This window comes from Ovis aries, chromosome 9 (assembly GCF_016772045.2).
Source record: "Ovis aries strain OAR_USU_Benz2616 breed Rambouillet chromosome 9, ARS-UI_Ramb_v3.0, whole genome shotgun sequence".
In the NCBI taxonomy this organism is placed as follows: Eukaryota; Metazoa; Chordata; class Mammalia; order Artiodactyla; family Bovidae; genus Ovis; species Ovis aries.
The window spans coordinates 86,442,082-86,459,861 of record NC_056062.1 but is presented as its reverse complement, the minus strand read 5'-3'; the positions used below and the strand labels follow the sequence as shown (position 1 = coordinate 86,459,861).

Sequence of the window (17,780 nt, the reverse complement as noted above, 5' to 3'; positions counted from 1 at the left end):
CTAGGCATGAAATGTGTTACAAGCAAATGAAGTTTTAACTCTTCCAGCATGTAATTTAAGGCACTGAATAAATCTGCCTACCTAGCAAGATTTTCCTTTTATCAATCTCTTATATGAAATTATATGTAGCTCAAACTATATTATAATTTGCATAGTAATACTAATCTATTATATCTAATATTATTTGAACTTGCAACAGAATAATACTTTTATACTTTATATAAAGCAATAGTTTCTAAAAAAATTTGTTCACATCAAATTTTACTAGAAAGAAATTTATATTGCCAGTATATTACTCTAAAAAATATCAATAGAAAAGTTCAGTATCTTCAAAATTTAAAGATATAAAGCAACTAAGATTAAAAACCCAACTTCATGAAAGGTCATTAAAATTACCTTTAGAAACACAGTATTAACAATAGTTCATATAAATTCAGAATATTTGACTTAAGTCATGATTTTAAAAATAATCACTGCAAAAAGAACCCTATTTCTGTCATTCCCTTTTTTGTGCTTAGAAAATTTTCACTAAGTGTTAATTCAGTTCTAGGTATTTCCACATATTCACAAGATTAAAAATGTAAATGTCAAAATATGAAATAGTATTGAAAGAATAAGAAAAGATGTGAAAAGGAAAAAAAATCAAATTATTTTCAGTGAAATTTCTTAGATTTAAATCAAGAAACAACAAAAAAAGGCAAGCCTTGGCCTTAAACTCACCTGTAAACAAAAAACAAAATATCCACTAGCGCTCTGCTCTGCAATGACATCCTCCATGGTCCTCAGGGTGGTGCCCAGGTAAGAATTCAGGAGCTGCGTAGGAAGCAGGCCAGCTGAAGAGGCCACCAGATAGTTGGGTAAGGAGAGGTCAGTGATCTAGGAGCATTAAACAGGATGATTCATTACCAAGTAAAACTTCAGTGTCACATAAAACTGCGTATGCAAGTCTTGCTAGCAGTTTTCCCTTGGAAGTAGAGAGAGCTGAACTACTTTTCAAAGCATTCTGATTTTTAAACATGATTATACATGGAATATATACAGAATGTAAAAGATCTACAATGAAATAAAAGTTTAAAGGAAAATTTTAACATTCTATTGCTCTGTCATTGAAAGCTGGCATTTGTGACTATTGTTTTTTTTCTTACACATAAATAAAAGGTGCAGACACACACATCACTTTGTAAAAAGCTTTTAAAGTCTTCCTCATGTCATTAAATGTTCTTCAGGCTTGGTTTTGTGCTTAGTCGCTCAGTCGTTTCAGACTTTTTGAGACCCCATGGACTGTAGCCAGCCAGGCTCCTCTGTCCACGAGGATTTCTCCAGGCCAGAATACTGGAGTGGATTGCCATGCCCTCCTCCAGGGGATCTCCCCAACCCAGGGATCGAACCCAGGTCTCCCACATTGCAGGCAGATTCTTTACCATCTGAGCCACCAGGGAAGCCCAAGAACACTGAAGTGGGTACCCTAACCCTTCTCCAGGGGATGTTACTGACACAGGAATCAAACCGGGGTCTCCTGCACTGCAGGCAGATTCTTTATGAGCTGAGTTACCAGGGAAGCTTCTAATTATTCCTCATAAGCATACCTAAATAGCAATGTGGTCACTGGATTTTGAAGCCAGGTAACTCTAACTCTAAAATGACATTTAAGTACAAAGTCTTCGAATATCAGATTTTTCATCTGTAAATGAGGATAATAACCACTACCTTACCTGAAATATTTTACAGATATATGTGTAAATATCTTAACAAATGCCTAACACATGATCAGCACTCAAAAAGGTACAAATTATTATTATACATTTATACTACATAGCACAATTTAACCATTCTTTTGCTGTGGAACATTTAAACTGCTTCCTTAATTGTTTCTTTGTGTACATGTGACTATGTATTTTTTGGCTATTATGAAGTTTTTAAAACCTGTATGAAAACCTTTGTGTATAACCTGTATGGGAGTCAGTAAACTATTTCCAGTAAATCTATCTCATGGTATTCATGCCCTTGTGTGATCCTTTCCCAAAGAGTGTGGGTTAGACCTAGCGCTTTCTTCTGGCAAATAGACTATCGCATAAGTGATGAGATGTTAGTTCCAAGATTAGGTTACAAAAATAACAAGACTTCCATCTCTCCCTCAGGAAGGTAAGTTACCATGCTGTAAGCAGCTCTACAGAGAGGTCCCTGCTATAGCAAGGAGTTGATGTCTTCAGCCAAAAGCTAGTAAATACCTAAGAGCTGCCAACGGCCACCTTAGAGTGCCTGGAAGCAGAGTCTTCCTCAGTTGCGTCATAAGGTGGCTGCAGCTCTGGTCAGCATCTTGAGTACTGTGAGACAACCTGAATTAGAGGCACCTACCTATTCTGTGGGCTTCCCTGGTAGCTCAGTTAGTAAAGAATCTACTTGCAATGCAAGAGATCCGAGTTCGATTCCTGGATTGGAAAGATTCCCTAGACAACGGATAGGCTACCCACTCCAGTACTCCTGGGCTTCCTTTGTGGCTCAGCTGGTAAAGAATCTGACTGCAATGTGGGAGACCTGGGTTCAATCCCTGGGTTGGGAAGATCTTCTGGAGGAGGCATGGCAAAATCTGACTGCAATGTGGGAGACCTGGGTTCAATCCCTGGGTTGGGAAGATCCTCTGGAGGAGGCATGGCAACCCACTACAGTATTCCTGCCTGGACAGAGGAGCCTGGTGGGCTATAGCCCATGGGGTTGCAAAGAGCTGGACATGACTGAGCGACTAAGCACAACACAGCTATTCTGTACAGGAATTCTCGACTGACAGAAGCTGTGAGATAAAAATGTTTATTAAGCTATTCAATTTTGGAGTCATCTGTTACACAGCAAGAAATAATAAAATATGCAACTCCATATTTTAGGATAGATCACTAGGAATGGAATAACTAGATCAAACACTAAAAACTGCCTTTCCCAAAAGTTCACACTGATTTACATTCTTATCAGTGAGTAATGTATGTATGACCGTTTCATCATACTCTTGCCAATTTTAAGTTTTAAATTTCAATCCTCCTTAGTTCCATGGGGTTGCAAAGAGTCAGACATGGCTGAGCACACACACATGCATTCAGTTTGAGAGGGGTAAAAATGATTTCAATTATTGTTTAATCTGGCTTTCCTTGTAGCTCAGTCGGTAAAGTATCTGCCTGCAGTACAGGAGACCCGGGTTTGATCCCTGAGTTGGGAAGATCCCCTGGAGAAGGAAATGGCAACCCACCCCAGTATTCTTGCCTGGAAAATCTCATGGACAGAGGAGCCTGGTGGGCTGCAGTCCGCGGGGTCACAAAGTTGGGTGCGACTGAGCGACTAACACTTACTTACTGTAATTTTAATTTACATTAGTTTTAAATATACACTTTTCTATTTACATTTCTTTCATGGCTTTATTTGTTCACATTTATTCATTTTTATTGAAATGTTAAAGTGTTCTCTTATTTATTCATGACATTTATTCTTTGTATAGTTAAGGGCAACCTTTGTCCATGCTGTGTGCTAAGTCGCTTCTGTCGTGTTAGACTCTTTGCAACCCTATGGACCACAACCTGCCAGGCCCCTCTGTCCACAGGATTCTGCAGTTAAGAACACTGGAGTGGGCTGCCATTTTTTTCTCCAGGAGATCTCCCTGACCCACAGATCAAACCCGCATCTCTTATGTCTCCTGCATGGGCAGGCAGGTTCTTTACCACTATTGTCACCAACTTTTGTCCATAATATGCAGCAGATATTTCCCTCTGAACTGTCTCTTATTTTTTGTTTAGACATACAAATGTTTCTAAATTTATATATAACTAAATATTATTGTTTCCTCTGATCTTCCATTGCTTTTAGCTTCAGAAAGTCTTTTCAGATCTCATTATTAAATTTCTCCCTATTTTTTCTTTTCTCAATATATTTTCCTCTTTAATATTTACCACCAATTCCTTCTGCAATTTATTGGAATTAAAGGTTGATGATATATCCTTACTCTTCCCATTCCCCAGTAGCCAATTTTCCTAGTATCATTTATTGAATAATCAGTAACTTCTTTAGCAACTTGTGACGTTTATTATAAATGAAGTTACTGTATATAAAGGAGCCTATTTGGGGTTCTAATACTGTCCACTGATAGTCTTTTATATATATGTTTTTTTTTAATTAGAGAATAATTACAATATTGTGATGGTTCTGCCATATATCAACATGTCTACTGATATCTTAAATCTTGTGTTGAAACCAAATTATTGTAGACTATCAGTTTAATATCTCACAAGGAATTTCTAACCTTCAAATTCCTTTTCTTACTCTTCTTTTTAAAACTTCCATAAGCATTCTTATCTATTCATTTTTGTGAATACTTTTTAGGATCACTCTGTCATTCAAAAACTAGTAAAGATTATACTAGGATTAAGATAAAATTATAAATTAATCTGGATAGAGATGTAACCTCCAGAATATTCAGTATTTTTATCAAGAAATGTTTTTTATAACTACTTTAAATCTTCCATATTTATTATTAAAATTTGGTTGTTTTATTTATATAATCAAGCATTTCTTATTAGTTTATTTCTAAACATTTTATGTTACAGATATTGTGTGCGTGTACTCAGTCACTTCAGTCATGTCGGACTCTTTGCGACCCTATGGACGGCAGCCCGCCAGGCTCCTCTGACCATGGGATTCTCCAGGCAAGAAAGAACACTGGAGGGGGTTGCCATGCCCTCCTCCAGGGGATCTTCCTGACCCAGGGATCGAACCCGCATCTCCTACGCCTCCTGCATTGGCAGGTGGATTCTTTACCACTAGCACCAACTGAGAAGCCCATAGTTGTTACTACAGCCATTAATTTTGAGAATAACTTTCATATCCTTATCTGGGTATTGCTGTTATATAAGAAAGCTAGTGGCTACTTTATTAAATTTTATTTTTATTAATATTAAAATCTGGTGTTTCAGTGAGTTATAGGTTATTCTACAACTACAGTCTAACCTAAAATTATGTAAAGCTACACTCAGCTCTACTCATGGGTGATTAGCAGGAGACGCACCACTGCTGATTTAGAAAGAATACTGAAGTGTGACTGGCTGTTAAGATTCCGCTAAACAATACTGACTCAGTGACTGCAAGATGGTCTGGAAGGTATCTGCCAGAGATAGACATAATGACTCAACTTTTACCTTGAAGAATTCGCACACTGACAAGTATACACAAGCAGACGGGAGCCTTGAGAACTGCATGGAAAGTATTAAAGAGTAAACAGAGACTAAAATCTCTGTAGGAGTGGGGGCCAAAGGGCAACACTGTGGGATAAGAGGAATTTGAAATGAACTCCACAAGCTGAACATGGGCTTCACAGGGAAAGACGGTGGGATGGAGAAGGGAAGGGCTTCCAGGAAGGGAATGAATGGGGTCCACGTGGCACACAGGGCGAGGGCAATGCAGGGTTATCAGTAAAGTCAGCAGTGCAGTCTGGAGTGTTTAAAGTGCAAGGCACTCCTGCAGAACAAAGACAGGGCAAGTGTTTGAGAGGACACTTGTGAGGGGTCTGGGTGAAAGGGGAATGAGTTTGTACTCAGCAGAAAAGCTCTGAGGAACCTAATCCAAGAATGACATGAACAGGGCTAAGTTTTAGAAAGATTCCTCTACCAGTTTGGGGCACTTATCAGTAATGGAAAAACTTTCTTTAGAATTAAACATGTCAAATGTATAAAGTAAATATGACAAAAATGAATGTCATAAAATTATACTAGTTATAGTAATATTATGTGTTATGCAAGTTATTTTCTAAGTAAGTACTTAAAATGTCAGAATGCAAAGCTTCAGTTCATAATCTTTAAATGTAATTAAAGTTTCCCTAAAGAGAATATATATTTGACATTTATGGATGACAGCAATAATATCTAAATGGCTATTTTAAGAACAGATATCATAAATCTGAAACAACTCTGCCACTTAACTCTTTTAACAAGACCTTTTTCCAAAGCATACATGAAAGTTTGTCAAACCTTTCATTACCAAATCTCACCTACAGAAAAAGGAATTGTTATGATTTACATATAGTTCTCTTTTGAAAAGCTGCGTGGCTAAATAAAGCAAAGAAACTAATTTCAGCTAATCACAATAAAACTGTTTTGCTAGCATGTCAAATAATTTAGCCAGTATATCAAAATAATAATGTACACAGGCACACACAGTTTTTCAACTAAGTGTATTAAAGATAAACAGATTCTAAATTATCCTAATATGGCATTTCCTATAAGCCAAGATCCTACTCAGAATCTGCATCCAATCTTGGACAAACATAGTTAATACACAGCACTTGATCTCACAAAGAGATCCATCCAACCTTCTTTCCCTAGAAAGCCTTTATCCATGGACGTTCTGTAAAGTCATTTGTTTGTTGTCTTTCATTGGCACTGGCTCTCTCCAGCTGTGGTGAGTGGGGTGGTCCTTGCCGTGCGGTGGGGGCATCTCTTGTTGGGGAGCATGGGCTCTAAAGTGTGGGGGCTGTGGCAGCCGCTGCCTGTGGGCTCTGAGCACAGGCTCAGCAGTGGTGGCACATGGGCTTAGCTCCCGACAGCACGTGGGATCTTCCAGGACCAAGATCGAACCTGTGTGTCCTACACTGGCAGGCAGACTCTTAACCACTGGTCCAGCAGGGAAGTTCTACCCACTGACTTTAAAAAAATATGTCTCCTTATCCTACTTTTCCAAAAGACATTAAATGTGAACTCAGAATAATCTTACTGGGAAGGCCTGCCTATTATACCCTGGGGACTTGTCTCAGGACTGTTTTCCTACTTCAAAGACTCAGAAATCACAATCCAGGATGTCAGTGTCACCCTGCTGGTTAGCGTCTATGATCAGAAATACTTCAGTGTGGGTTTCAGGGAGGGTGAATGCCACCCTCCCGTGCTTTCAGAACTCCAGAAGCACCGTGAAAGTACACACATTCTTATTCCCAGAAGTACTGTGATTTACTTGCAGATGTAATTCACTTGCCGCAGTGGGTAAGGGTTACTGTAGAATATTACCATATACCAGATAGATCTTGAAAACAAAGTGCCCATCTGAAGGGAAGAAAAAAGAGGGGGGAAAAAAAACCCTTAATCTTAAAGAGTAAGAACTGATTCTTCACTGAACACACATTTTTGAAGCTGATAATAAGAGAACTCTGTGTACAGACTGTCACTTGAATGCGCGCTGAACCTCAGACACAGTACAAAGCACAGCTCCTCTGGCAACACTGCCTATAGCTCCTCTACCTTCTCCATTTACAACTGTTTACACAATGGCTTTACAGGCCTTAACAAACTAAAATACTTTATCATTTTTACACAGAATATCTTGACACAGATTGAATGAAGAATATAAAGGTGATTTGTGTATGGAAGACCTCAAATTTTATCCACTGTTTTGTGAAATGATTTTAGTTTTGGCAAATCACACCTTCCTGTAGAGGTGTGTTTCCTAGTTTATGTAAAAGCAATGTTGTTTATTGACAAAGTTATATCAGTATAAATTTCAATTAAAACATATATTTAGTATTATACAGAAAAAATCATGAATCCCCATTATAATTTTAAGGAATGGTCAAAAGAAGTTAAAGTGACTGCAGTTTGATCTTTTCATCTACTTATTACTGATAAATTATATTTTATAATGTATATACTCAAAATACTATCAGTAGTTCAGAAACAGAAAGGAGGGAGAAAGAGTTAACAAATGGCAACCAGCTTTCACTTCCAGAAACATGAAATTTTAAAAACTGCTTAAAGGAAAAACACTATCATTCTCTTCCCTCCTCAAAATAATTCTTTTCATGTTTCCAATCTCAGTTGCCCTAACTAGACAGACAGCACTCTTCCCTCACCGCCACAATCAATCATCTGCTCTTTCTTATAGATTCTACCTTCTGCGTCCGTAAGAAATCTACCCGTCACCTGTTCCTGTTCCTGTTCAGTCTCCTCCTCTCTGGTCTTGATCCGTTAGATCTACCCAACACTCACAACCTAACTTAAATTTTGCAGAAATCTTTAAAAAATGGCAAATCCAATCCTGCTTAAAGTTTTTCCTACTGCCATCAGAATGAGGTTCAGATTCATCAACATGCAAAGTACAAAATGACTGTGTGGTCATGAAAGTCATTCTGTCCTGTACTTAATGACCAAAATGTTCATTACAGTCAGCAAAGTCTCAGAAATCATTTACAACATTCATTCACAATGTTATATAAAGAAAACACATGCACTAATAAGTGAAAAGACTAGGAAAATAAACACTAAAATGCTGAATGTTTTCCTCCATATACTTACTATACTTTTCAAAGTTTTTACAATGAATACTTTTTCATAGGCAGAAAAAACACTTTTAAAGTAAGTTTTAATAAGACTCTCTGCCTCTAAAGACATTTTAATCTAGAAAGGGGTAAAAAGACATAATCTATTTGTTACTATGATACAACAGGCTAGATATACAGGTTTGTGAATTCTAACCCCATATATGATCATGAAAACCACAGAAGCTGGTGAGATGACTGAAGAGGCACAAAGAGAACACAGTTTTAAGGAAGTAACAGTCAGCCATTCTCCGTGGTTCTGTGAGGTCTACGGATGAGGTGGCAAGGCATTTTTCAACTTGGTCATTACATCTCAACCTTCAGACTTAATGACTCCAAGCTCCTTCAAAACAGGCTGTGTCTCTGTCGTCTATTCCATCTGAACTGTACCAATGGCAATGAATCAGGATACTTTAATAGTAAGAAGAATCGGTATGCTTTAATAGCAAGAAGAACTAATCATTAGTTAAGTGGGCACAGTGTGTATTAGACTCATACTTGGTATATGAATGAGTTATCTATAACACAGAATAAGAATTTAAGAAGATGAAAAAACATTTTTATAAAACATACCATCACCAAACTGTTACATACAAAGTAATGTTAAATAGTTACTCAGAACATTTGTCTTTTTAAGAGTAAACTCTGAGGCCCTGTCTAACCTCTTTAATTTTACAAATAATGACAACTGGAGGCCAGATCATTAAATGACTTCACCAAAGTCACACAGGAGCTGAGACAGAACTGAATGTCCCCAAACAGTCCATGAGACTAAGACTTTACCATTTTTCTGGTCTCATAGTCACTAGCCAATAAAATATTTTTATTTAACTGCAGTAAATTTCAGTTCAATTGTGAACTAAATTATTAGAAGCAATTTATCTTTTTCTTGATTACTGAAGGCAAATTCTAGGAAAATACAATACAGTTTAGTTATATTTGCCTCAACTTTGTTTTTTATCTTATTTTGCCATCATTATTTTAGTCAGTACACCAGTTTAACAGCTACCTGCCCTTCCCCCAAAACAAGCAAAACACTCTCTGTTGCTGCTTCTAACCTACTCAGGGCTAATAAAAATAGCCAAAGTAAGTAACAGTTTGGTAACATAAAGTTCTTTAAAATGGTTCTACTGAGAAGTGAGCCAGGCTGATGGGTCAGGCCTTCCACTCTTAAATTTATTCATTTCTTCTTTTTTTTTTCCCTTTTACCCACAATACCTCTCTCTCTCTCTCTCTCTCTCTCTATATATATATATATATATATATTTATTTATTTATTTATTTATATATTTGAAGGCTTTTGTTAAATACAAAGGTAAAAAGATACATACGGGAGCTTATGGGCCTCTTGTTACAGTTTCAGGGGCTTGGACTTGGTGGTTATTTTACTACAGTGACTGTTACAGCTCTAATGCAAACTTCTGTAAAGTCCAAGGTAGGAAATATTTTCAGCTTTGCAGGCCATAGGGTTTTTGTCACAACTACTCGACCTTGATGTTTTAGCTTAAAAAGAGCTACAAACTATACATCCACGAATAAGCATGGCTGTATTCCAATAACATTATTTACAGATGCTGAAATCTGAATATCATGCAATTCTCTCACACACACAAAACATTATTCTTTGGGTATTTTTTCCAGTTACCTCCCTAGGATGATGCCTGATTCAACTGTGGAGAACATGGCCCAGAGCCTGACACACGGGAGGTCCCAGGGCTGGTGCTCTGCAATTAGAACCAGGAGATCTCTGAGAAACCAGGAAGTTCTCTGCTGATCTCAGATCAACAATAGAGCCTCAGGTAAGTTCATGGCTCTACCATTTACCAACTGCATGCTCCTAGGCTAGTTATTTCACCACTCTGCCTCAACTGCCTTAGCTTAATATGAGAATTAGGGTTCATATGAATATTAAGTAATGTGTACATGTTAGAACAACAGTGCCTGGCAATTACTAAGTACAACATAAAAAAATGGTTAAAAAGAAAAATAAATTCTCTGAGTTTCAATGTCCTTATCTTGAAATGCAGAGGATGGAGAGAAGGAAATAGTAATGAGCAAGCTATACATTTTATCACAGCTATGCAGTAGATAATGGCAAACACATTTCACAACAGAAAGCATGGCTCGAAGAGTAGCTCAAGAAGTCAGAGTAAAGGTTAGAATTAAGTCTGACTTCAAGTATGTGAGCTTTTGTCCTCTATGTAACTGCCTATAAGTCACTGGTAACTCCTCAAAGGACTGTTGTAATGATTAAGGCATAGTATATATGTAAATTTTCTCTGAATACTGTAAAGTGGTATACAACATATGATCAAGAGTCAGACACAACTTAGCGACTAAACTGCCACCAAACCACCATATTTGGATTAAAGTTGGTATTTCACAGGTGGTAGCTTTAAACTATTGAAGTCCAGATATCTCCACGGGAGTACCTTACAAGAGACCTTACAATAATGCATTAATGCTTTCTAAATAGTTATTTTTATGAACAGTTTTCAACTTTATCAACAAAAAGGAAATCCTCAAGTTTTGAGGCTACAGAAAAGATCTGCTATGTTTAAGTCAGAAATAATCATGTTTACCTCTTAGAATGTTGAGGATGAAATACGTTAACACATTAAGGGGTATTTAGTAATTGTGGAATGATAAGAGAGGCTAGGAGTAAGCTGAGGGTTGGGAAAATGTCCTGAGGGGAAAAGAAAACACACTTGAGGGTTTCCCTACAGGGAGTACCAAGATTAGACTTGCATTCTACAAAGATCATTCTGGAGGGAGAAAACACTGGAAATCCTTGCCTACGAGGCAAGGAGACTAGACAGGAGGCTGAAATGCTGCCAGGGTAGTGGTGGTGGGCTGGACTGAAGGGCCTGGGAGGCAGGATCCAGAAGTCAAGGGCCAGAGTCAAAGACTACTGCCAAGCACTCAAGTTCTTGCTCCTTCCCGGCACACATATTGCCCCTGTGAAGTCAGCTGCGGCCATGTCACTTGTTCAGGCTAGTAAAGAGTGAGATTACTTCCAGGTGAAAGCATTAAAAATCAGTACAGAATTCACTATGTCATATAAACCAAGTGAAAGATGGTGGCTCCATCAACCTGGATCCCAAAGTAAAAATAACATAAAGCAGAGACTCTCGACTCCTTCCCCAAACAAAGCTGAATCTGGATCAAGCGCCAAGTAAGGAAACAAACCTTTGCTTTTTATTTTAATACTTAAGGAACATGTATTTATGAGAAATCATGAGGAAAAATATGGCATCATATGCAATATAGAGTCTACTTATTTAATTAAAACATTTTTAAGAGGATATATCATAAATGCTAGGAGCATATATTATAGTCCCCCAAATCATAAAAGTGGAACTCAAAATAAAAATTAAATTTATCTCCCTTCACTATAAATAATAATATAAGCTGCACTTTTTACAAATCTTTGCTTTTCAACCCAGTGAGGTTTGGGGTTGTTGTTGTAGTGTCATTTACCCTATCCTGAGTGAAGCAGTAAGAAACAGTCATTCTAGATACACGCCCAGATTAATGTACAATACCTACAGATGCAAGACTACATCAAAAATGTTGGTAGGTGGGGGCCTTTATTTCCCACAGGAAAAATGAGTACATTTTAAAAGGTAGAAATGATTCTACAATGTACTTCAGAAATTATATTTCTTACGATCTAAGAATTCATACTATAAAGTGTTATTTACTTAATTTCCATTTCAAAAGTGAAGTGTCAATTTGTTCATCCCTTTTTAGCACACATGGGAGAAGGAAAGAAAGTTAAGAACAGATAGCAAGCAAGGCAGAGCCTTTTTCCTTCTTCTATATATTCATCTTTTACAATCAGCTCCTGCCTCTTAAATATAAAAACTACCTCCACCATAATAATTGCTATTAATTTTTGAGAAATGAGTATGTGCCAGGCAAATACGCAATGCCTTCACTGCATTAGCTTATTTGAGCCTCATAACTCAGCACAGACCGTCAGGGACTGTCTATTTCCAAACCCTGTGCCTCTCATGACCACTACCTTTCCTCATGAGCATTGATTAAAGGCCAATCGTGGACACTGAAGATGAATTTTAACTGGAATGGAGAGGAGGGAGGATAATTTTAAAAGATAGGTAGGGAAGAAGAAAAAGAAATACGCCTGGAAAGGGGGCACCTTTGGGTAGCCAGAGGGGTATGAGGACAGAAAGGATAGAATCCGAAAGAGGTTCTAGAAGGCAGAAGTGAAAGCCAAGCTAAAACAAAAATCAGCATTAACTAAGCTTTCTTTTCACTCACATACCCTGGGTGAATTCAGTAAACAGTTCCAGTTGCAGGAGCTATTTATTATGTAGATAGCTAAAAAGAGAAATGAATAAGATGTAATAGACTATATCCAATGGGGTCCACAAGCCACCTTGCTTAAGGCCAAGAGTGAGAGTTTGACACAGTATCGTGAACTTTTTTAGATAATCTGGGGTTTATAGCTCAGCTCCACCACTTGGTCCTTCGACACTCTTCATGGATCACACTCTTGTTAAGGCAAAGGGGCCTATGTAACTCAGTGAAGCTGTGAGCCTGCTGTGCAGGGCCACCCAAGATGGATGGGTCACAGTGAAGACTTCTGACAAAACGTGGCTCACTGAAGGAGGAAACAGCAAACCACTCCCGTATTTTTACTGCGAGAACCCCATAAACAGGATGAAAAGGCAGAAAGACAGGATAATGGAAGATGAGCGCCCCAGGTTAGAGAGAGAAGAAAGAAAGTGAAGTCGCTCAGTTGTATCCAACTCTTTGCCACCCCACCGACTGTAGCCTACCAGCTCCCTCTGTCCATGGGATTTTCCAGGCAAGAGTACTGGAGTGGGTTGCCATTTAAGGAGTCCAGTAAGCTACTGGGAAGAGAGGAGGGCAATAACTCATAATTCCAGAAAGAATAAGGTGTTGAAGTGGAAACGACACTCAGCTGTGGATGTGTCTGGTGGTAAAAGTAAAGTCCAATGCTGTAAAGAACAGCATTACATAGGAACCTGGATTGTGGTGCTGGAGAAGACTCTTGAGAATCCTCTGGACTACAAGGAGATGAACCAGTCAGTCCTAAAGGAAACCAATCTTGAACATCCATTGGAAGGACTGATGCTGAAGATGAAACTTCTATACTTTGGCCACCTGATATGAAAAGCCAACTCATTGGAAAAGACCTTGATGCTGGGAAAGATTGAAGGCAAAAGAAGGGGATGGGAGAAAATGATATGGTTAGACAGCATCACTGACTCAATGGACAGGAATTTGAGCAAACTCCAGGAGACAGTGAAGGACAGAGGAGCCTGGCATGCTGCAGTACGTGGGGTCACAAAGAGTCAGATATGACTTAGCTACTGAACCACCACCACCACCACCACTTGGTAGCTGGGTGATCCTAAACAAGCTCCTGGATGCCTCCATGTCTTCCTCAGTTAAACTATGCCAATAATACCTATTTCAAGAGGCCAGTTTTCTTTTTTCCTTCTTTTCTCTTGACCCCCACAAGGCCAAACTGAAAACTGCCTCTTGTCAAGTTCGTTTTCAATTAATTACCTTAAATTATTTCCAAGTACAAAGTATAAATTATATGTTTAACATATTTGATTATTTTTAAAAACTTATTTAATTTTAATTAACAAATTATAATGAGCCCACATTATATATCCAGGACAAAATATAAAATGAAGAAATGGAGTCATGGGTTAAACTCTATCTGCAAACCATTATTTAGTACCTAGGTGATCCTGGATAATAACAACAGTAATGACGCCATGAAATTAAAAGACGCTTACTCCTTGGAAGGAAAGTTATGACCAACCTAGATAGCATATTAAAAAGCAGAGACATTACTTTGTCAACAAAGGTCCGTCTAGTCAAGGCTACGGTTTTTCCAGTAGTCATGTATGGATGTTAGAGTTGGACTATAAAGAAAGCTGAGCGCCAAAGAATTGATGCTTCTGAACTGCGGTGTTGGAGAAGACTCTTGAGAGTCCCTTGGACTGCAAGGAGATCCACCCAGTCCATCTTAAAGGAGATCAGTCCTGGGTGTTTATGGGGAGGACTAATCTTAAAGCTGAAATTCCAATCCTTTGGCCATCTGATGCGAAGAGCTGATTCATTTGAAAAGACCCTGATGCTGGGAAAGATTGAAGGCAGGAGGAGGAGGAGACGACAGAGGATGAGATGGTTGGATGGCATCACCGACTCAATGGACATGAGTCTGGGTAAACTCTGGGAGTTGGTGATGGACAGGGAAGCCTGGAGTGCTGCGGTTCATGGGGTTACAAAGAGTTGGATGCGACTGAACTGAACTGAATGATGACAAAAGCCAGATTGTTATTCCAGGCTTAGTAGCACTTGTTTATGCAGTCGTCTCAATAATCCTGTGAAGTAGGTAACATTACTTTCCCATTTTACATATAAGACAGCGAACCATAAAGAGGATAAGCAACTTGACCGAGAGTCGACAGATTCAGATTCTATGGTGAATTCTATGGGGACAGCAGAATTTCAGATCATCAGCCCTGTGTTCTGGACTATTAGATAATAATCTATAATATACATATAATCACTATCTGTAGAGCTAGTTTAAAGATTAGAAATAATATGTGGAAGCAGTCCAGGACAGTCGGCACACAGTTGGTAGACACGAAAATGCACAAGGAAATATACTGGAGAAGATGCAAACTAACAGAATGAAACTATTCAGGTTCCTTAGTCCCAACCCTCTTTCAAAGTTTAAGGATATTTGATCAATTATTAGCCAAGGCTGGGTCAAAATTCAAGCTTATAGGAAGCTGTGAAAAGGTAAAAATTTAAGGAAGAGAACATACTAAACCACCTGTAAACATCAAACTTTCCCTGTACAGAAAACTTATCTATTTCCATGTTGCCACAAGCCTCATTCTAGTCATTGCTGCAGTTGGCTAGAATCAACATGACATTTGCAAAAGGCATTTAAAAAGAAAAGGGTAGGTTGGTTAGAAATATTCTTAACATAAAACAAAATGAGAAAGTTTCTAGAGATAACAATTTATTTTTGAAACAAAGTTATCAGGTTCACTATATATATTGATTCCTGTGATTTGAATGCTAAAATTCTTCAGTTTTTTTTAGGTCTAGTTGAAGGGTTGAGTTTCTGGGCATCTATATGAAAATTCTTTGAACTTCAGAATCGCTGAATTTGAAGAACACAGTAACTAGTTTAACCCCTTCACCTTAAAAAAAGAGGAAAGCAAGGGCACATAGCCAGTGGTAAAGAACCTGCCTGTCAACGCAGGAGACATGAGAGACACAGGTTCGATCCCTGGGTCAGGAAGATACCCTGGAGAAGGGAATGGCAACCTACTCTAGCATTTTTGCCTGGAGAATCCCATGGACAGAGGAACCTGGTAGGCTACAGTCCATGGACACGACTGAGGTGACTTAGCATACAGCATGCGCTGAAGACACTAAGTTTGTAAATACTGGATCTTTTTTTCCCCTTTTTTTTCTCCGTAGCAGAGTTCCATTCTTCAATCATTTACTAGCAGTGTTTCCATTACTCAATCATTTACAACGCGATGTACATTAGTTAGAAACACCTTAACTGAATAAGCAAAGGATATGAATACAAGACCCCCAAAAAAGTGTAAAGGTGTATAAAAAGATAAATATATTCACAATTGGGAAAAAGGTTATCTGTCCAATTTTGTTGTATCCACTACCAAGTGATTTTAAAATGAAGTTCCTCCAAAGAAAGGTAAAAAGGAGGCTTCCCTCCTTACTACACTGTATTAAAAAAGCAAATTACTTGATGGAAAAAAAATCGTATTAAAAATTTTAGGAAACTCCAAAATAGAGTCTACTTTCTCCTCTATTTACCCAAACTCTTCCTTTAGTCACACATTGTTAAAAACTTGAGCTAAAATACTGGATGCATTTTGGCAAGTTAGAGGGAAAGCCAGCCTTTATTTATTCCCTGACGGGTGCGACAGCTGCTACAGAATAAGATAACAAATGTTTAAAATAGATATTTCTCTTTTTTTAGATATTTCTTAAAAAAATATATATATATATATTTCTACTCCTCTCCTTTCATAGTTAAGAGGGGTCATTTTTAACCAAACTCATATGTCAAAAAAGGAGTAGTTCTTTCTCTACCAAATCTCCTATTGAGGGAGCCCGACACAGATTGGCTTTATCTGTTTGAAATTTCTCAGGGTACGTCAGAAAGTAATTTCCACTTCTGTTATCTCACTCCTCTGCCAGCATTCCACAGGACGGCGCGCCCTCCCAGGGCCGCCCCAAGATCGCTCAAAACAAACAAACAAAAATACTTGGGAGAACAGCCCAGCGGCATGCCACTTACCGAGAACACTGCGTTCTGCAGCCCGAAAGGTATGGGGGTGAGCCTGGCCAGCGCCACCACTTTGAGGCCGCTGCCCCCCTCCACGACGCGGATGACGGCGCTGAGCTTCTCGCTGCTCTGGATCCTGGCGGCTACCCAGGCGGTGAGGAGCCGCTTGCAGACCACGTGGGCGATGAAGGTGCCAATGAGGACGCCCACCACCATCAACCCCATGCCCAGCACGAAGCCGTACAGGTAGCCGGCCGCCACGTTGAGCACGATGTAGCCCCAGCCGCAAGGGAACGAGACCACGATGAAGCCCACGACGAAGAGCAGGACCCCCAGCAGCGAGTCGAGGCTCTCGGCCCAGAGCAAGAGGTGCTGCAGGTACCGGCGGACCAGGGCCAGGGAAGCGAAGCACACGGCGGCCAGCACGCAGACCAGCACCAGGCTCCGGCACCAACAGGTGCTGCCGAGGCAGCAGCAGCGCCAGCTTCTCACCTCGGCCACGTCGACCACCACGCCGCCGCCCCCGGGGCCGCCCGCTAACGCCCCGCCCGGCCCCGGCAGCTCTGAGGCGTCGGGCGGAGCGTGGCGCTCCAGACAGGCGCCGAGTAGCGTCCCCGGGGCGGCCGCCGCCGCCGCCGCCGCCGCCGCGCTCGCCCCGCCCCCGCGCGGGGGCAGGCGCTCCGCCGGGCCGTCCCCGCCGGCCGCCCGCGGTAGGGCCCAGCCGGCCGGCGGCGGCGGCTCGGCGTGGCCCGGGAGGGCGGCGGCGTACTGCAGAAGCCGGGGCAGCGACTGGAGCAGGCTGCCGCCGGCGCTCCACATGCCTCGGCCCAGCGCCGGGCCCTCCTCAACCGGCTTGCGCCTCCGCCGCCGCGGCGGCCGCGCTCGTCAGGCGGCGGGCCTTCATGGCGCCCCGCGCGCGTGGCCTGACTCGCCGCGTTCTCTCGAGGGGCAGGAGAGGGCCTCAGGGAGAAAAGGCTGAGGGCTCGCTGACGGAAGGATGACGCCGTGAAGAGGGAGAAAACTCCCGACGCCACACAGGCGGAGGCCGCCTCTCCGGGGGCCGAGGGGGCGGGGCGTCGGGAGCGCGGGGCGGGGCGTCAG

General features: G+C 40.4%; 1 protein-coding gene across 3 annotated transcripts in view; it reads right to left on the bottom strand.

Moving 5' to 3' along the window:
• Positions 1–17,559, bottom strand: part of TMEM64 (transmembrane protein 64) — an 82,177-nt gene extending 64,618 nt beyond the window's left edge. For all 3 annotated transcript variants that reach the window (XM_042254504.2, XM_060393525.1, XM_027973241.3), the window contains exons 1-2: positions 16,692–17,559; positions 721–876 (exon numbers count right to left, since the gene is read on the bottom strand). In XM_042254504.2, coding sequence (XP_042110438.1) covers positions 721–876; positions 16,692–17,498 — 963 coding nt within the window. In that variant the 5' untranslated portion in view covers positions 17,499–17,559. The remainder of the gene's footprint in view (positions 1–720; positions 877–16,691) is intronic.
• Positions 17,560–17,780: the final 221 nt, after the last annotated feature.